Source organism: Ictidomys tridecemlineatus, chromosome 6 (genome assembly GCF_052094955.1).
Source record: "Ictidomys tridecemlineatus isolate mIctTri1 chromosome 6, mIctTri1.hap1, whole genome shotgun sequence".
In the NCBI taxonomy this organism is placed as follows: domain Eukaryota; kingdom Metazoa; phylum Chordata; class Mammalia; order Rodentia; family Sciuridae; genus Ictidomys; species Ictidomys tridecemlineatus.
In genome coordinates this window covers 136,554,864-136,576,662 of record NC_135482.1, presented here as the reverse complement: position 1 = coordinate 136,576,662, position 21,799 = coordinate 136,554,864, and the positions used below count along the sequence as shown (strand labels likewise).

The 21,799-nt window shown below is 37.4% G+C and overlaps 1 protein-coding gene across 12 annotated transcripts in view; it reads right to left on the bottom strand.

Moving 5' to 3' along the window:
* Klf12 (KLF transcription factor 12) overlaps positions 1-21,799 on the bottom strand; it is a 434,856-nt gene that overhangs the window by 109,864 nt on the left and 303,193 nt on the right. For all 12 annotated transcript variants that reach the window (XM_078015797.1, XM_078015792.1, XM_078015793.1 and 9 more), the window contains one exon: positions 15,068-15,203. In XM_078015797.1, the coding sequence (XP_077871923.1) occupies positions 15,068-15,203 (136 nt within the window). The remainder of the gene's footprint in view (positions 1-15,067; positions 15,204-21,799) is intronic.

The window sequence follows — 21,799 nt, the reverse complement described above, 5'->3', positions numbered from 1 at the left end:
AATAAACACTCTACAAAGATTAGGTGTTTTTAGGTATTATTTTAGAAAACATTAACAAAACCACTTTCTGATACCAAACTTATCTTCTCATATTGTGAGTTCATAGCCGGCAATATCCTTTGTTAGCAATAGTAACAAGCCAGGAGCCAGGAAATGAATTTCCAGGATTGGAACACCCTTCCTGAACAACTATCGTGTTCACAATTAATACTTTTTTGCATCTAAGCTTCTTGATACTTTTTATTTGCTGCATCTCTTAGATGTCATCTATTATCATTATATTAATCTCATTTAGTAGTTTTATTATGGAAACTCAAAATTTCAAGCTCTTACTTGATTATTTAAATTGAAGTAATTGTTAAAGAACAAGTACACAAATGTGAATAAAACTGTGCCAAGTCACAATTTACATCTTCCTCTACTTGGGGTGGAGCTGTCATTTCAGACATGGAGCAGTGACAGGCACCTTCAAACCCTGTGACTAAATGGCAAAGGGAACAGGGAGGTTACAGGCAGCATTTACCGAAGACAGCTCAGGTCTTTTGAGTACGTTGACATGACACAATAGATTTGAAGAAGACCCGAGAGATAATTTAGTCCAAACTCCTTGTTTTCTTGTTGGGAAAGAAAAAAAAAGTGAGGTGACCTTTCAGAGGCACTGTTTGAGGTGAGGGAGCTGAATCTGCTCCTGGAGCCACCTTGGAAAATGATTCGTCATCACATTCCGGAATAGCCTTTTAAAAAGTTATAAATACATAATTATATGTTCTTACAAATATATTTTAAAACATTCAATATTTATAGAGTCCACTTTCTATGTATAGATTCTGTGTGACCCACGGTTCAGTACTGCCTATTGTCTGACAATATTCAACAAATATAAAAACAACCTTGAAAATAACCTTGAGTTTTCCTTCCCCTGATGACGTAATTTCAAAAACTTTAATTCTGTTGGTGTATCATTCTGGGGTTTTTTTTTTTGGATTGGGGATTGAATTCAGGGCCTCAACTAGGGTAAGCATGAGCTCTACCACTGTGCTAACCCCTGGCCCTTCATCCTGACCTTTGCACCATCTTCAATTCCTATATTTTTTCGTTAAAGGATATTTTTGGTATAATGTAAAGATCTATGCCTTAATACAGTAAACCTTCTTTTTAACTAGCCCAGAAAATTAAGAAACCTTTACGAAAACAAATTGATTCTATTGCTTATGTCCTTCTACTTTCCCCTGCAGGAGACACTGGACCATGAAGCAAGGGACACCTAGGACTTTTTGTATCTGCCCTGCTCTCAGAGAGCGCCAGGCTAACACTGCTCTCTCTGTTCATGACTGATTTCAAAATCAATAGTCTGGATCTTACAAGTATCAGACTGGGAAAAAAAAAAGTTTTGCTGAATTTTTGGTTTATTAGTGACCAAAATTGGCCAGACATCTGAAATTATCTTGAATCTCATTTTTCTCCAATGGTAAAGATTTTTTTTTTTTTAAACTCCTGCAAACCTCCTGTATTGACTGGTGATTTCTTGGTGTACAGAGTGCTCGATAAATTAGAGTTTTCTGTGTGAAATATAGCAGAAATTACTGTAATGAACAGGAAAACTTTAATTCACTGGAAATTTTCTTTGAATGCAATACTCTAGCTATGATGGTGGACAAAAACTGAAATCCTTCTTGGCATGTTAAAGATGACATTCTCTACTTGTCTCTTCCATACGCTAGCATGGTGTCTTATGTATGGCAAATGTTCAATGAACAGAGAATGAATGAAGTGTAACAAGGAAGTATGGTAATTTCCTCTGATGTTGCTGGCATCACTTAGTAGAACAATTTATTCAAAGTATATGGCAGGAGTCTCTGGATGCATCAGTATTGTTTATCTGCAATTTTGATTTTACAACCTTACTTCTTTGTAATATGAAAAAGCAACTATGTCATACCTATGCACTTTACAAACACAGACATCTGGAAAGCACTTAAAAGATTCTCATTTCTCCAAATAATAAGATGGGAAAGTTAGAGAGCTGTAAGGTGTTATTTAGATAGCAAATAAAAGGGCCACTATAAAGTGGCTTATTTTATCCTCAGGATAAACCAACACCCAGCTTATACTTTGGGTTTACAGTTACAAATATTTATTCACGTTTGAAGTTAAAAGATTAAAGGAAGAAAGAAGCATTTCAAAGTTCATGTGAATAAGAAGACAAAGATTTTGTACCTAGAATGAAAATCAAACAGAAAGGAAGAGATAAAAGTGGCTCTGGCAAACACTGGGCCTTTCATAATGTCTAATACTTGGCATTAGAATGAATAAAACCTCATAATTGCCCCCTACATTAACTTATCCAGAAAATTATCAGATACACACTTGATTCTATGCAGACAGACAGAAGCATGCTGTCATTGCAGTGCTTTTTCAAACATAATCACTTGAAAAACTGTCTCAAAGTTCTGGGCATTTCTCTCCAGTCTATCAAATGACCATCACTACTCCCGCATTGGGTCTTATTTTCCTCATCTCTCTCACCACCCCATTTCTACATTTGCTTTCTCAAAATCTTAGGCTCCAGCTGGGAGTAGTGGCACACACCTGTACTCCCAGTGGTTTGGGAGGCTGAGGCAGGAGGATCTCAAGTTCAAAGCCAGCCTCAGCAAAAATGAGGCACTAAGAACTCAGTGAGACCCTCTCTAAATAAAATACAAAATAGGACTGGGGATGTGGCTCAGTGGTTGAGCACCCCAGAGTTCAATCTCTGGTACTGGCCCCCTAACACACACCAAAAATAAAATAAAATAAAATAAAATAAAATAAAATAAAATAAAATAAAATAAAAATCTTGGGCTCCAATTAGACTAGTACTCAAAATTTCTTTGTATCAGCCAGGATGTTCTTTACATAACTAGATCTGTACTATCTCTAGTTCCTTTCTTCTAAATTGAATAGAATTTCTCATCTTTTATTCTCCTTGAACCCAGAAAGGATAGGACCTATTTTCTTAGTGTTTCTCACAGGCTCTGCTGGATTAAATCTTCTGCCTTGGGGCTGGGGATGTGGCTCAAGCGGTAGCCCGCTTGCCTGGCATGCGTGCGGCCTGGGTTCGATCCTCAGCACCACATACAAACAAAGATGTTGTATCCGCCAAATACTAAAAAATAAATATTAAAATTCTCTCTCTCCCTCTTTCTCACTCTCACTCTTAAAAAAAAAAAAAATCTTCTGCCTTCACGTGCATCCTCCCTGTGGGACATCCTCCAAACATTCTGCTGTAAAGAGTAAATAAACATTAGAATGCTTAAAAACTACCAATCGCAAAGGTAGGTGAAGATGTGGAGCAAATGGACCAAGGCTGTTGAGAATGGGAAAGGCTACAACTAGTTTGGAAAACCCTTTGGTTGTTTCTTACAAAGGCATACCCAAACGCTACATTTGATCCAGAAATTCCCCTACTTGGTATTTATCAAAGAGAATAAAAACTGTCCGGAGAAGAGTTGCACAATGTTCCTATAGCCTTAATATAATAGCCCCAAATGGAAAATAACCTAAACATTTATCAGTAAGGGCATGGGTAAACAAAGTATGCTACACCCACTCAAAGGAATACTCATGAGCAATGAACAACATGTAAGAATCTCAAGCATGTAATGTTTGGTGAAAGAAGCCTGAAATAAAAGAATAAATCACATATGACTCTATAAATGAAGATCTGATGGTGATAACAAATGCCAGAAAGTGCTGGCTAGAAAGAGCAACTTTCTGGTTAATGTAAACAGATTGATTTTACAATCTTACTTCTCTGTATTTTCCATGAGAGTATGTGATTGCTAAACCTTTTGAAATGTACCCTTAAAATTCTTGTGTCTTATAATATATTAAAAATACCTCAGAAGAAGAAAACATCAATAATTGTTCTTATGCAATGACTGCCTTTTATATTTCCAGTGCTTCCTGGTCAGCTCCAGTTCTGGATCTTCAAATACCAACTTAAGAGTTCCACTTAGATGTTTCATCAGTCTATCAAACTTCTTGGACCGCTCTCTGGTATTTCTGGGGTAATGGTTCAGAAGTCCCCCGTGGACACCAAAATCCATCATTGCTTAAATACAACATATAAAACAGGGCAGCATTTGCACAAAAGATATGTATGCCTTCCCATGTGTGCAAAATTATCTCTAGATCACCTGTAATATCTACCACAATGTGAATGTACCTAAGTAGTTGTAACATACTATTGTTTGGGGAATTGTCACAATACGCCTGTGCATATTCAATACAGACACAATATTTTCCATATACTTTTGCTCTGCACATGGGGGACTCCACATATGCGGAACCTGTGGATATGAGGGCCGACTGGACATCATTCAGTTCAAAGGTATGGCCAGTTTCCCTTTTCTCATGGGATCCTTGAGAATCTAGTTATCGTCAATACTACCCATTCTTCCTTTAAATTATAAATCATAAATCCTATTATTCAAGAAGGAATGCAGGAAGGAGTATATTTAACCAGGGGTGGAAAGAATATTTAATTTGGCATCAGTAGAATCATTGTTCAGTTATGATACTAGTACTCACTTCACTTTCTGTAAAAATGAGATAATTCATTATGGCTATATTAAGAAACGTTGTGAGACAGAAGTAAAAGAATCAATTAATAATTATAAAGCATTACTTTTTTAAATTCAACACTTAGGGTTACTGACGCTGAGACTTATTCAAAAGCCAACCCTTGGGCCCTGGCGCAGGCCCAGGCCTGTTCATGTCTGAACTGCTTCAATAATTTCCGATTTATTCTTCCTGATTTTTTTGGCATCTGACCAATCTGTTACTCTCATTTTCATGACTAATAATGTACCATGTAATCCCTTTAAAAACACAAGTATAATCTTGGTCTTTTAAAGATATGCTTGGCAAGATTTTTAAAACTCCACATTTGTTTCAAAGTAGCTTCTGACCTAGAAGGTTGGACAAAAACTAGAGCTAAAAAAGCCAAAGCTAAAGCTGTTACCAAAGAAGTACATGTTAAAAAGTCAGGCTGATTTTTCTGTCTAAAGGGCTTACGTACGGATTTGTTGACTTCACTAGAATAATAAGCCCATAAAAATTAGAGCAAAAAAAAATTAATATTTTTAACCCCACAATGTAATCTACCCAATAAAAGAAAATGAGAAAGAATATTTTAATCTCTTGGTTCAAAAAAAGGCATTTGTTTTTCCTAATCAATTTTTTTTGTTTGCATTTTCTTATTACATATTAGGAAAATATGTTCCTCTAAATATATAATTTTAAATTACTTTTATATTTGCATTAGACAATGGATAGTTCATTTTATTTTATAAATATTTAGTTTTACAAAATAAATAAATAAAACATTATTTTATTTATTTATTTTTATGTGTTGCTGAGGATCGAACCCAGGGTCTTGCACATGCAAGACGAGTGCTCTGCCGCTGAGCCATAACCCCAGCCCAACAATGGACGGTTTTTAAGCATCAATTTCACATTCTGTCTTATTTACTTATATATAAGACAAAAATGGAGAATGAATATGGAATTAAAGACTAAAATATGTTTCTGTTGAAAGTTCATGGAATTCTACCTAAAAAAAATTATTTTCAATCATCTGGGTAATAGTTTCAGCTTTATATTTTATTTATGCTTTGTCACTATTATACCCCATTTGGTTACATAATTCTAGAAACCAGGAGGAAAAGGCACAATAGCTAATGATATCTATCTATCTATCTATCTACACACACACACACACACACAGAGAATTATTTTGTATAACATGAGAGGCTGAGCAATGTTAATTTGAGTTTATAGACTGAACAAAACTAAATTTCACAGAGTTTGCTTATGCAGCTGGAATAGGCCTCTTGTCAAGCTCTGTATTTTAGTAATTCCACTTTATTATACTTGGCAACACAACACATTTCTGAGCATCTAAACCCTGGAGATAAGAATTTATATCATAATGCTATAAATTTACCTGTTATTACTGATTTTTAAAAATATGTGATTAGGTGAGTCTAAGGAAAAGAAATTATGAGAACTACCAGAAGCATTATTTTATAAAAGAATGTTAGTACAATTTGCTAAAACTTATAAATTAAATTAGAAAAATAGTAAATTCATTCATTTGGATTGTTTTCCACAAATAGTCTCTTAAAAAATACAAGTACATTAGTAATCACTCCTAAACCCAGAATATACTTCCAATCCCACAGGCTTGGTCATGTAAGTTAAGGGAGATCCAGAATTTTATCTGGCAATATTATTTCATTCCATTAAAATTAGGCTGATAAAGTCATCATTTTAGTTAAGAATACCTAATTACATTTAAGTTAATGTTAAAGCACTAAGCCAAAGCATTTTTAAAAAACATTTTTAGCCGTAGATGGACACAATATCTTTATTTTATTTATTTTTTATGTGGTACTGAGAATCAAACCCAGCCTTGCATGTGCTAGGCAAGCGCTCTACCACTGAGCCACAACTCCAGCCTTAAAACATTAATTTTTACATATTAGATTTGCTTTTCTGCAAGTAGGAATAAATAATGCTAATGATACATTGGAATCTTAAAATTTAACTTTGGCAGAATTTTATTTTACTTTATATGTTAAAGTCTGGAATTCTTCCCTAACACTAGTAATTTTGCATTGGATTAAGTAGGAATATTCTCAAAATTTGTAGGTATTTTTACTTTACCATGTGTATATGGCTTGGAATCTAAGTTTTAGGTAAGCCGTGATGCATGATGTGCTACATTCAAACTGGCTAACTATGCTTGGCTATGTGACTATCAAAAGAGATGGTAAAGTATTGCTTCAGATGACCGAGTAAAAGTGGAGGATTCACTCTTCTTTAAGCTATCTTTCTTTTTCTGTCTATATCAGACTTCTCAGCTGGCTACAGGATCTCCCTGAAAGGGTATCCCTCAATTTCATACTTCTATTTGATGCATGTATTCAATGAGATTTAAGTGTGTGGAAAAATGATATAAAGTAAGGGAAAATAATGGTATAATGGTTATAACTCATGTTAAGTAATAAGAAGAGAGGGTTCAGAGCATTTGACTAGAAAATAAAAGAAACTGCATCCTGGTGAACTCGGTTAATTTCAAACATAATACTGTTTTGTTTTCCTCCTGTGTGCTTTGACTAAATGAAACAGTGATGAATGGTTCTGGGAACCTGTCATAAGGCTTATTAATATTTCAACATTATCACTGAATATTTGTGTCAACACACATCAAAAATGCATGAGAAATGACTACCTTCCCTCACCAGTTATACCAATTAAGAGTATATATGTAAGAAATATAAATGGTGTAAATAAGTTTGCAAAATGATTAGAGGTAGAACATCTGGCAAGAAAAAGCAGTATGAAGCAAGCAAATTAATACAGGCAATCAGTTTGGAATATGTTGTATGACCACATGAAATACCATCACATTTTAGAGTTCTTAAAAATTACTAACTTTAAGAATCACATGAGCACTGGGAATTGTGTCACTAAGTGGTTCCGGCATAAATGGTTCCAATTTTCTTCAGTACTGGATTTTTTTTTTTTTTTAAGGAAAAACACTTATTTGAAATATGCATGACAAAGGATTAATGGCCAACATAAAATGTAACTTTAAATAAATAAGGAAAAAAATACAATGGGGAAATGGGAAAGAGACATGAACAGACAATCCTCAAAAAAAAAAGAAATACAAATTCTGAATAAAAATATTAAAAACTTCAAAAATTACTAACTTTAAGTTTTAAATATAATATAAAATTAGAAAAAATAGTCTGTGTTTAATAAAACTCATTAATTATATCCATGATGTAACTTTGGAGCCCCCTACTTAAAAATCAAAAACTTTGTTTTTGAAAAGTTGATTTCAATTTTTAAATTGATTATCAAGAAGTGAAAAACTGAAAACAGAACAAGGCATGGCAGTTAAAAAAAAATGAATGAACATTCAGTTAACCCAGTGATTTCCAAATGGCTAGGGAGACTAAAACACAGTCTATAGAATGGGCGTGTCAAATAGATTCTTAAGCATTATGCGTAGAGTATAAAATGCTAATCACAAACACAAGACATACAAGCTGCTCTCAAAACAGCAACATCTGTTCAGCAGTCTTCATATAATATCTTTTAATGATTATTAAAGTTCATGCAAAAGAATTCTAAGGATAAGCTCTCACTTTGAACTAAAGTTGTATCAATTTTAGTAATAAAAGTACCTAAAGGTTAATAGGAGACAGCATGTGCAAAACTAACCAGTATAGTTGTCAGTTTTGACTTGTCAGGGGGAATAAATATGCATTGTTAAGGGGAAAAAAATGATACACTTGATAAAACCACTGGGTAGGAATAAACTGATAGAAACACTATTACTTTAATTAATAATTACATTCACAATAGTATGGACATTTTTCCTTGCACATATGTGGTAGGTGTTTTTCTCTTTTAAAAACAACTTAAGTACTTAACAAATTGTCTACAAGTTGAACTAACTTGTAGATGCCTTCCAAAAGAAGTATACAAAGTAAATAAATGTTTTAAAAGACAGTTGTTTTGCATGACCTGGGGGATGAGGAAGTTAAACAACCATGTGCAAATTCCCTTCAAATAAGAGAAATTTTACAAGTAGCCTGTGTGAGTAAATAGATTCAGTCCTGATTGCCTCTCCTAGGGACATGGAGCTCAGTTTCCTCTATAAAGTGAAATCATAATTCAGGTTCTCGAGTTGGTCACCAAATTTGTTCACTTATTCACTCCAGAGTGCTGCTGCCTTGGGACCTCTGCATGGGTCACCTGGGATGCCCATCCTTTAGGTACCTGTGTGGTTTGATCTCATACCTCTCTGGGTCTCACATATCAGTGATCATGTCTAAATAACTTACATGAAACAGGAACCTGGCCTATCTTCTCCTCCTTCTACCTGCATAACACTTCCCTTCTTCAGATACATATTGTGATTACATGCTTATTGTCTTGTCTCCTCCTGCCCTCTCCTACAAAACAAGCACATGAGACCGGTGGTTGTCTACTCTACTTGATGCTTTTTCTAATCTTTAAAAACTGACTAGGCACGATTCTACCTTGGGAGAGAAAAAGAAATCTAGGACATGTTATCTGCCCTCTGAAGAGTTCAACAAACTGGAAAGTCAAAAATATGATACATGTCACATACATAAGGTTTGTACCACAAGCTCCTGTGTCTCATTGTGGAGGCCAAAAACCCCTGTCGCACTGTTCATGTCCTAGAGGATGTAAATGGCACCCTTCAGGACAGACAGTGCTCCATCTGCACAATCCTATCAGCATCCTTGAGTCTGGTATGTGTGATGATGAAAGTTGATCATGCCATTTCTGATTCATAGCCATTGGTGGCACCTCAGTGTCTTCAGAATGAATTTGTCCTTCCTGATCAAGTTCCTATCTACCTCTCTAAGCAGCTTTGTCTCTTCCTCCCTCACTTCTGCACAGTCGTCATGAACTCGCACATGGCTCCCACATGCCTGTGCCCTTATGGCCTCCCATCTGACTTAGGTGGTCTCCCTCTGCTCTCTAATGGCAACACCTCACGATTTTTATCCCATTGGGCTTTACTTCATCTCATGTACTTTGACTATGAATGAGCTCCTCGTGGTCTGGAACCATGAGTCATTCGTTCTGTATATCTACCATATAACTCGGGGTTGAATGAATGAATGACTTGTCAAATGAATACATGACTTAATTTGGTAATCCATGAACAATTCAAGTGTTAAGTGACAACTTTTAATCATTACATTTTTTTCTTACTAAAAGAAGGAACAACACTGTCCCACGAAAACAGATAAAAGGAACTATGTATGGCTTTAAAGGATTCTCTTGCTTTCTCTTAAATACCCAAGACTGGGTTATTAAGTCATCACAAAATTTTTATAGGCTTAGAAGAACTCTGGGCTGATGATGGCCAAGCATCTATTTTAGATTTTATCCGAATTCATTCACAGCAAGTCCTGACCTTCTTAAAAAAAAAAAAAAAAAAAAGAGCAACCTAATAGCACTTTCTTGCCTGGCAAGAGGGTAGCTTCCCTGATTTACTATCAGCAGCCTCACACCAGCAAAGATGCTCCTCACCATTAGAGAGCTACCCTTCCACCAACAGATCTGAGTCACAAAGTATTTCTTTGTAGGATCTAAATGGGGATTTGAAAGTGTCCCACACCTATTAGACTTATTAAGTGAAAATTCAGCCTCTTTGCATGCCAAAAGTCTGGGAGGCATCTAGGAGAATATGACATAATCTATTCACAAAATTTAAAGTACAAATGCATGACCTCTCTCCCTCACTTTTCCTCAAAGCACAATTGACGCAGTCTTAACAGCAGAGAAGAGACATGACCCAAACATTCTCAAATCTTGAAAATAAGATGATAGGACCCTTTCAACCCTTAGACAACTTTTCCCTTCACAGCCAGGCAGAAAGCAGTTCTAAAGAGAATGTTGATCAGGGAGGTTTGGAAGTGTCAGCATTCATGCTATACTAAAACACTCTGGAAATCCTATTATTTTCTCAGCAATAGTCTTTAAAAATGAAATAACAGTAACAATAATGTTTACCTAAAGAGCACTCATTTTGCATTTCATTTCCTCACATTCCAATATTGTGTTGTGATTTCAGATAAAAAGAAGCTAAATCTTTTTTTTTTAATTTCTGAGAATGTATTTGTGACAGAATTCTTTCTTCCTAAACCAGGTTACATTTAAAGTAACAATGATTTTGAAGATTAGAATCTAAAATGGTATCGCACAAGTTGTATGCTTGTTGGAGTTCAGAGCTAAAAAAATAAAAACAAAAGAAATACAGAAAACACCACACTAATTTCAGCTAGTTATAACAAACATTTTTAAAGCTTTAACATTAAAAACAGGGGAATGTGGGCACCCCATCATGAAGGACCATAGGTTTATAGTCAAAGGAGTTTGATATGAACAGTGCACATCATTTGCTATGGACACCTAAGGATAGAAAACTCCCTGGGCCTCTGTTTCTTTCTCTGCAGGATAAAAACACTAGTATGAGGCAAATTAAATAAAAACTATATGAGTTCTCCTAAAATCTGCCAAAAATATGCTCTCAGCAATTTGTTTCCTTTCCCTCCTCATCTCGAATATTATCTACTGTAATTTAAAAGGTATTAACACAGTCATCATGAGGAGATTAAGAAAAAAACAGAAGGGTGTTAACTGTTTCAGAAGTTTCAAATAAGAAAAATGGTGGAGGTGGGGGTGGGGAGAGGGGAAGAAAGAAAGAAAAAAGAAACCCAAGATTCCAGACTTCTTTGACCATTATTTTCCAAATTAAGAACCACGATGTTTGAATATAGAAAAAATAAAAAATCGTGATGTTTGAGCCAGGTCAAGGACAGGTCTGATGGAAGCAATCTCGAACTTGCTTCCCTATCTGTTCTGACAAGGGGTATTTATGAGGAAAAAGTACTAAAGGGAAATTTGTTTCCAGAAATTGACAAGTTGTTTCTTTTCATAAAAGTCACATAATAAAGCCATATAATAAAACATAAGCAATATAATAAAAATATGGAAGGAAGACGCTGAAGGGTCTAAACTAGCTTAAATGTAATTGACCATAGTCGTTTAAAAAGAGGGTCACTTTAACAGGTGCTAAAATTAGGGATGCTCACCACATCCCAAATCTAAAGCTACTAATTTAGATTGTGTTTGATCCTCTCTCAAAATTATAATCAAGATCCAAGAGAGTAGGCCAGTAAGATACAGAGTGAGTCAGTAACATGTAATCCCCAATTTTGCAAAGACTAACCTGGGAAAGACATGCTTCCTCGGCCTCTTCCCCCTCCCTCCCCTCCCCCGCCACCACACTTTTATTTAAATTATAATATCTAAATCTTTAACTTGATCCCAGTAAGGAAGAACTTCCTCTAGGGAGGGCCCGCTTTCAGATATTACTCATTTATTTATATCTTGTTGTAATACAACTGGATTATTCTACTTGCATTAAAAATGAAGATTATGAAGGCTTGGAATTAAGAGAAGGGGCTGAAAATGAGAGGTTCTGGGTAACAAAGCCAAACTTTACCTACTTAAAAAACATCATTATTTGATCTAGGATTAGACTTAATTATAATAATTTGCTCTAACCATGTGCCTTTATCCCTCTTTTTCTAAACACTTAATTCATAATTACGTTTGTCAAGTTGTTAAAGGTAATGACCCTATTTTATCATCAGGGGAAAAAAAATGAGACCAAACCAAAACAGATGTTGTATGAATTGCTAGTAGTTGACCTTGTTAGAATTACTAGACACAGGATTTCTGACTTGAATAGTCTCAATAATATTGAAATAAGGGAGGGGACAGGCCATCTGTGGGCCTCTTTGCAGCTACTTCTTCCAACATATCTGACTTCACTGGTGCTCAGCTGATAAGTGGAAATCAAGCTTATCAATGAAAATGGTGGAAACGATCAGTTCAGGCATACAGCTCAGTATCCTCACTGTATAGACCTACATAAATCTGGGTGCCTCTGGTTGCTGCTCTAACCACCCAGTCATGTTCTTTTTATTTATAAACAGACACATCTTCATATCTAGGGAGAAAATGAACTTTGGTTAACAACTTCTACATTTCAAATCAAAGCAAACATTTTTAAACTCAAAATTTAATAAAATTCATTTTAAAAAACAGTAAAATGCATAGTACTAGACATTTAGCAAAAAAATTACAAGCATATTAAGGTTTATGCTATACATACTAATTTCAATAACATAGGGCACTGGATTAAAAATGGAAAGTATAATGGTTGTGTATGAGGCAGGACTGAACTGAATGGGAAAGAGAAAAAAGCTTCAGTCTGTGATATTTACCCTGGGGTTTACTGTCTGGTCAGTGCCCTGCAACAGGAGGCCTGGCTTAGAACAGGACAGTATGACCCCAAGTGTCAATCTTCCTAAGTGTCCTCGTCCTTTCTCATCTTCCCCTTCTCATTCCTGACAGTACTGGTGGCCAAACAGAGAAGAAGCAGGCACACCTTTGAATTTCTCTTAGACCATGACACCTTTAGTTTTGACTTGGGAAAACAAACACAAACTAGTGGCCCAAGGATTTTGAATCTTGCTACCTCCATTACACAGAAAACTCTTGATTATTTTGCCTTTCTACCTATAGCCATCCTTCTCAACCTAACACTCTTAGGAAAGTGCTGTAAGTGCTGGAAGCAGATCAACAGATATCTTCCCAAGTCCTCTAATTGTGTATATGCTAGGCTGATATTTTATCCTTTTATTATTTAGTATGTGAGTTTATTAATGATATTGTATTGGAAAGCTAGGGCTGTTTTTTTGTTGTTGTTATTGTTTTGGGTTATGACAGTTTTTGAGTTGATAGAAGACATCAAGAAAAAAAGCAAACAAAATGAGGAAAGAGAAATCAACAGTGGAACAGTCATACACATTAAGGAACTGAGAAGACAGTTAAGAGCTGAAAGACAAGGACACAATTGTACGCACTGAAAGTTAACTTTGAGCAAACCTCCTGCAGAATTTTTACAAATTTTATAGCAAAGATTATCAATTTCTCTCTAAAAACAGTTTTTAAAAATATCTTCTTGTAAGTTCTGAAGTACATCTATAATTAACAGGTCTCTGCAGAATAGTCTCTTTGCTTCATCTACTGTACCAGCACTTCTCAGTGTTTACACACATGTACTCAGACCTCAATGAGGTTTATTAACTATTGATGGTTCTTGGCATCCTAGGGCTTCCCAGGTCACATCTCAGTGTATTCTTTACTGATCCTTTAATGAAAATCACTGACATGAATAATAAATTCAGCATCGCTTAATATACATATGCAACTTTCATAACAGTAGTAAAGACAGGCCAGTTATACTGCCATATGAAATATTGTGGCCTGAAAATGGATATGTCAAGTAAATCAGAGAGCTATCACTTATGCATGGAAAATAAAAATAAAATTAAAAATATAAAATAAATTAAAAAATGAATAAACCAAAACAAACAAATAAATAAATACAAAGATAAATAAATAAGTACATAACCCTGAACTCAGAAATAGAGATGGTGGTTGACAGAGGCTGGGGTGGTGAGGAAGTAGGGAAAATGAAGATGCATTGATCAAAAAGTTTAAACTTCCACTTGTAAAACAAGAGGAAGTTATGAAGATCTGATATGTAGCCAGGTGATTATCATTAATAATTCTCTATAATTTAAATTTGTTAAGGGGATCTTAAGCATTCTCAGCAAAAGACAAGGTAACCATGTGAGGCAATGGATTGTGAATTAACTTGATGGTGAAAAACATTTCACAATGTATACGTGTACCAAATCAGTGTATTGTAAACTCTCAACGTATACAATTTTATTTGTAAATTATAATTTAAAGCTAAAAATAGTATTCTATAGGAAAAAAAAGAGAGAGAGAGAAATGCACTGGCATGGGCTCAAGTCTACCCCCAAAGTTGACACTGATAGAAAAGCAGCTATTTTCAATAACCAAGGCTCATGCTCTAACCCCATGGTCTGGGTGAGAGAGAAAGAAGCCCTTTAAAAATGACCCATGAGCCCTATTTTTCAAAGGGCTAATATGTTATCTTTCGAATTTAAATCTTGTGGAAAGCTCCTCTGTAATTTCCTACTACAACAAGATCATGACATGTGCCACATTTTATTTCCTTTGACTTTGTACGTGCATAATAATGAAGGAGATAATCGGATAGTGACATTCAAAAAGAATCCCCCCTCCACCACTAGAGGTACGCAGGATGCAGGAGGTATTAGGAAAGATGCACAAAGATTTCATATCTACTCAGAACACAAACTTCCAACTCTTTTGAGACACTCCATTTTTTTTGGCCCTAATGTCCTCCCAAAGAGCACAGGCTGAGTGGAAAGATGTGGACCAGTGTGCCAGTTCACAGCTAGAATGACAGCTATGGGGAACTGGAGATGCTACAGCGCCCCAGCCTCCATTGATCCCCTTGGCAATTCTTATTTCATCCTGAGAACGTGATACTTACTCTTGGACTGCTCTGGCTATGGAAAGGGCCGTAGATCCAGTTTCATTAACGCTATCTAAGGTCACATTTGGCAGGTCATCGTCATCACTGTCACTTTTACTTTGTCTGGGAGATAGGCCTCGGGGGTCCATTTGTGCTGGGAAAAAAAGGCATATATAATGAATTAAAATTAGTGTGCAGAAGTTAACCTTGCCCTGGACCAACATCAAGCATGGAATATCTTTTCTGTGCATTATCACACAAATGGAAATTTCTAGACAATACAGGAATTAGCAAAAGCCATGTATTTCACGTACTGAGCACTCAACTGACTTTTTTCCCTTGTTCATTTGATTTGCAAACCTACATCAGCTACCAAGAGTGTCTGTCAGTGCGCGATGACAGAATAGAAACTATAAAATCTGCAACATTACAACTCCCGGGTGGTCAAAAGCTGATTATGTAGCTCATGAGCTACTGTCCCAATCTCTGGTTTCTCCTCCTTCTTGCATCTGCTGCCAGACTTCTGGCCACCTCACTGCTCATTAGCACTTTCCCTGAAAGGGAGAGAGCATGAGGTACAGGAGGTATTATTTGCTTCATGCTCCTCATAGTAAGTTTAAAAGAGAACAAAGTTGGCACGGATGAAAGTGTTAGGTACTTTTCCTGTTTAGAGTGAGCCGCTGTCTCACAGTTCTTTACTGCAGTTCGTGGAGATCTGTGTGCATAAAAATGGCAGAGGTGGGCAGCATTCGGAATATCTGATTATATGTGCTAGAAAGTGCTCTTCATCTCCATCCTGATTTACTTTTCAAAACAGGCATTTCCAGGTATGATTTTCCTCTAACCATAAACTTGCCAAAGCAAGAAACTGATGTTCTGACCCTGTTGACCAGCATCATCATCAGATCCTTTCAATGAGAGGTTTCTGTTAAAATGTAGTGTTCGCCCATGCTGTTTTAAATTAGATTTCATTTCTGTTTTCTTTCTGGTAGGACAATTTTAGCAACGACTGCCTAGAATTCCCATCAGCCTTCACCTCAAGAACCAAGTAAGCACACTTTCTAAACTGAAAGTACTGCACTAGTTTATAACTGTGTTGTTAAAATATAAAACTTCAATCCACCCTGATTCAGTCCAGATTGTTCTCCTCAAAGACATCGATGTAAGACTTCCAAAAACACCACTACTGAAAAAGGAAAGCAAATGTGCTTCAAATCATGGTTACAATGTTTGGGTACATAGATTTAAAATCATGGTTAGGCCGGGCATGGTAGCACACGCCTGTAATCCTAACAGCTCAGGAGGCTGAGACAGGAGAATCGGGAGTTCAAAACCAGCCTCAGCAATGGCCAAGTGAGATGTTAAGCAACTCAGTGAGACCTTGTCTCTAAATAAAATACAAAATAGGGCTGGGAATGTGGCTCAGTGGTCAAGTGCCTGAGTTCAATCCCCGGTACCAAAAAGAAAAAGAAAAGTAAAATCACAGTTAAAATGACATTTGATAAAAAAGCATCTTTACTATATATCATACATTATATAGAACCATATGGAAATGTTGATATTTCACTAATTTTTACTTATAAACAGGCAATTTCTTATGATTATACACAATATTTACATTCTGGCTGGAAAAGCTATACCTAGTGAGTTCCCACAGATCCCTAATTAAAGTTGATTGGAAGGAACTGGCTTCTGTTGAAACCAGTGTATGTTTTAGTGTATATGACAAACATTCTGCCTATATGTACATATATATATAAATCAAAATGTGTTTTGCACAGTACAAGGGATCAACACACATTGGATGAATTAAAGAGAAAATAATCGAAACAATCTAAGGTTGTAGACTTCAACTGAAGACAAATTTGCCTACCCCCTAACCCCCCAAATACTGTCAGTATCTGGAGACATTGTGGTTTGTTTTAACTGGGGGTGGGGAGGGGGAGGATACTAAAGGCATCTAGTGGGCAAGGGGTCAAGGATACTGCTAAATATCCTAGAATACACATGAGCATTGGTCTCCCATGGCGAAGAATTTACCAGTATAAAATCTCAACAGTACCCAGGTTGAAAAACTGACCTAGAGACCTAAGAGTCTATATGTAGAAAGGTGTTACACCTTACTAAGTTCAATCACTCGTCTCCTAAATTCAGTCACTAATGAACACATTCAATCAGAGGCTGGATCATCCATATTTTTTGGCCTTTTTCTAAAGTAAGAATAATTCACTGTCACGTGACTGCCCTCATAACTTACTCAAATATAGCCTTCACTCCAACTGCCAGGAGTTATGGAGGAAATCCATTGAGAGGTTTTGAATGTTTGCTTTGTAGCACTCACTATAAGACAAAAAGACTTTATTTGCCATCGGATCCCTAGAGAAGATGCTTCAGAAGAGAGAAAAAGCAAAATGTTCTACCACCACCTGATAACACAGAGCTTAACTTCTCGGTCACTCTAATAGCACTGAAGGTACCATATCGTTAAGATTCATTCTGGCCAGAGGCAACAGAAACTGGCTCCAGCTAACTTTTATTAAAAGAATACACTCTCATGCATCACTTAACGACATGGCTAGATTCTGAGAAATGCACCGTTAGGCGAGTTCATTCTTGTACCAACATTAAAGAGTGTGCTTACAAAAACTGAGACGGCTAAGAGGCCACTAGGCAAAATAATCTGTGGGACCACCACTGTATGCATGGTCTGTGACTGACTGAAGTATCATTAAGCAAAGCATGACCATACTGGGAAGATACTGAGCAGCTCAAAATGGAAAGTAAGGATGACTATCCAGCTCAGGATTCAGGGAAGATACAAGCATTTCAGCCAGAAATTCATAGATAGTTTCTTTCTGGGCAATCCTGTTCTAGAATGATTCATTTAACAGCCGTTCCTAACTATCCAAAGCCAGCCAAGAAAATGAATACCATATTGTATGGTATTACATATGCCTGTAAATGTCAACAATGCAACATTTAAAGCTGTCCCAACATCACACACAAAGATGCCTTTGCCAAGGTATCTAATTAGCAAATAGCCAAAGGAAAAAGAATATTCTAGAAGTGTCATTTTGTTCAAACAGCTGGAGTTCTCATACATAAGTAATACAAACCAAGGAAGATATAGGCAGTGAACCAAGAAACAATCTGGCTCTGAAAGTTCAAGTCTAACTGTATGAAACACTTCAAATAATTTGAGAGAGAGTTGTGATCATCTAAATTATGTTTATATCTTATTGAAAGTATAAAATATGTTAAACAAGATATCCTTTTTGATGTACTTTTTAGGGTATCATAATTGGGGATTTCTTTCCAATATTTTCAACAAATATTATGAAATACATCTGCTACCACCATGCTGGGAAACTGTTTTTACCCATACCTTCAGCCAAGCTGAGGAAGTAATTAGAAAGGCTTTTTAAAATCTGCATTGCTGATTAGGTCAGATGATTAGCTTATCTACATAATTCCATAATTCCACTCTATTTTTATTAAATGTGGAATAGGGATATCTACCCTAGTTCACCTCCATTAGTCTTTGCACAACTGAGCCCATGTATGAAGGCCCAATTCTCTGGGGTGCTTATTTGGAAGGCAATATAAAAGGTACCTGGGCAACCAGAACAAGAACAAAAAATTTACTTCCCTAAGTAGAACAGGAGATGATATATCAACATTCAGCATTTACCTTGGAGATTTTATTTCTCTTAAATGAAAAAGAGGTCAGTTCTGGGAAACCCAGCCCCTGCAGTTCAAGGTTTCTGGTACCCTGAATGAATTTCAATCCATGTGACAAAATCCCAGGAAGAAATACACAGAATCCCAACTCCTGAATTTGAATATGCAACTTTCAAATACCCAGCTATGGTAGACTGTTACTATAAAGATCTATCTAACGTATCACATCTCCCTGTGTCTGGGTCCTGGCGTGGCCACTTTTCATGAGGCCTGGGCTTACTATATGACTTGATGTGGCCAATGGGACATTAGGGAGTGGGGCACAAGAAGAGGCTTCAAAACCACTTGCACACTGGGCTTCCCCTCTCTCTTGCTGTTTTTAGAAGCTAGTCAGCAAGTGAATAGGCCTGGGCAAGCCTCTAGGAGACTTCTTTGGAGGCAGAGTAGCCAATCTCAGCCAGCAGTCATAAAAGAAAGCCATGTCAGACCAGCCACGTTCCAGCTACCAGGTGACTGTAGCCACATGAAGGGCCCCTGTGAGGTCAGCATGAAAACTGCCCAACTAAACCCACCCCCCACTTTTGACACACAGAATCATGTACAAATAAGATAGTTAGTTGCTATTTTAATCCACTAAGTTTTGGGGTGATTTCTTGGGTAGCAGTATGAAATCCCAATGTCATGTTAACTCTCCCAGGTCCTTCCTGAGATTTTCTAGTAATGATGTACACAAACTACAGCGCTAGTTACTGTCAGCCTACCCACGCTCTTCTCCTGCCAAGTGGCAATCTGCCCTTAGTGACAAAAACTTAAGTGGTACATTAATATAAGAAGGAAAAGAAAATCTATATAGTACATTGTACATCATCTACTTTTCAATTCAGAATATTTAAAATGTATTTGTAGACATCAGGGACATATCTTTGATCCATCATTATTGCCCAAGCAGGGTTTTTTGATTCCAAGGGGCCATCCACTCGGTATTACTGCTCAGGTAAACAAACCTCTGCTGTCCCTTCTCTCAAGCTCATTCTTGACAGGAAGCTCATATGGGTAGATCCTCTCAGGTCACTCAAAGTTCTATGTCATGTTTCACTCTTTTTTTTTTTTTTGGTATTGCAAATTGAACCCAGGAGCACTTAACCACTGAGCCACATCCCAAGCCCTTTTTGTACTTTATTAAGAGACGGGGCCATACTGACTTGTTGGGGCTGGCTTTGAACTCACGATCCTCCTGCCTCAGCCTTGTGAGCCACTGGGATTACAGATGTGCACTATCAACCTCAACTGGCTCTCTTGAACACACGACGCATTTGAACTTTTTCCTTCCCCACCTAACAGTAAACTGACACAGACACACGGCCCCCACGTCCACTGAGATACCCATCCCACTCACCCCCAACTCGATGCTGTCAAAAGATTAAACGCTTCTAATTTCTTTAGGGATAACCCACTCATTCAGCTATTCATAAGGAAAAGGAAGGTTTTCCGTAAGTCACTGTATTAAATGTGTGCAAAGATATTAAAACAGACAACAACATTTAAGAACATACCTTGAAACTTACAAACTAACATTTCTTAGCAGGAATGAGGGGTTAGGGATGTAGCTCAGTTGTAGAGTGCTTGCCAAGCATGTGTCAGGCCCTGGGATGGAGCCAAGCCACTGTTAAAAAAAAAAACAACAACAACAACAAAAAAAAAACCCGGGGCAGAAGTCCCAGAAGGAGGGACAACTGAATCCCTTCCTCTCCATGCATCAGGGCTGGAGGGGAGGGGGCAGCTGGGGTGCGGGGGTGGGCAGCAGCCTCAGTGTCACTGGGCTCTCTTTTCTTCCTCTTTCAGCTACTGACAGGCCACCCGCCACTTGCAGATGCCCTAGTTGTTTGTCCTGCCAAGGCTGAAACATGCCCCAGTTAGAGAAAACTTGGCTCCTAGGACAGCTGCTGCTTCATGCTAGGAAGGAAGGCAGTGGAGGCGGGAGGTGGGGAGGGATGTGAAGGGGGAGATGAAAGGGGGAAATTCATGGCATCTTTGGGTAGAAGAGTCCGCCAGCACATTTTATGCAAGAATTGTTCCACAAAGGAGAGTCACAGAGCTTCTGTAGGCTGAGAACATGGCTCTGGCATCAGAGAACCTGGGGTAACTTCTGGTCCTGTCACTTGCAAGGATCTGACATTCAGCAACTGACTTTGCACCACTCATCCTCAGACTCTTCCTCTGCCATTGCTGTTGTGGGCAGGGAAGTAGACGATGCACACAAAGCACTCAATCCCCTGCCTGGCACTTAGAAGTCAACCAGCATCCTGTTTTACCGTAACAGTATAGGACTGCTGCTTTAACTATACCCTTATAAGACACTGTTTCCAAATTCTACCCCATCTCCTGGATCATTTAAATGTTTTAGGCAGTTTTACAAGTACCTAAACTGAAAATACTTCTAGAGGCAGACACTAATCATATATAAAATACTAGCCTTATTTTGGGTGGGGGGTATCAGGGATTGAACTCAGGGGCACTCAACCACTGAGCCACATCCCCAGCCCTATTTTGTATTTTATTTAGAGACAGGGTCTCACTGAGTTGCTTAGCACCTTGCTTTTGCTGAGGCTGGCCCTGAACTAGTGATCCTCCTGTTGCAGCCTCCCCAGCTGCTGGGATTACAAACGTGCATCGCCAATCCCAGCTAAGCACTACTTCTTGATCAGAACATTCATCTCTGTATTCAGTCAACAGGTAATTATTAGATGCTGTTGAGCTATTAAGCATTCTCTTGGGTGCTGGCGAAAGAGCAGCGAGCAGGACAACCTTTCTGTTTTCACTTTGAGAGGAGATAGTAAATAAATGAAGATAAATACATAAGGTATCAGAAAATGATAAGTGCCCTAGAGAATGAGGGAGCAGAGAAGGTGACTAGGGTTGCTGAGAGGCGGGCAGATGGTGTCAGTGACGGTGGCCAGGAAGAGAGTTTTGGGAAAGAGGACATGTGAGCAGGGACCTGAAGGAGCTAAGTGGGAGAGGCCTGCAGATGTGAGCTGATGTACTTTTGTTTGTGTTTGAGGGGCAAGGGGC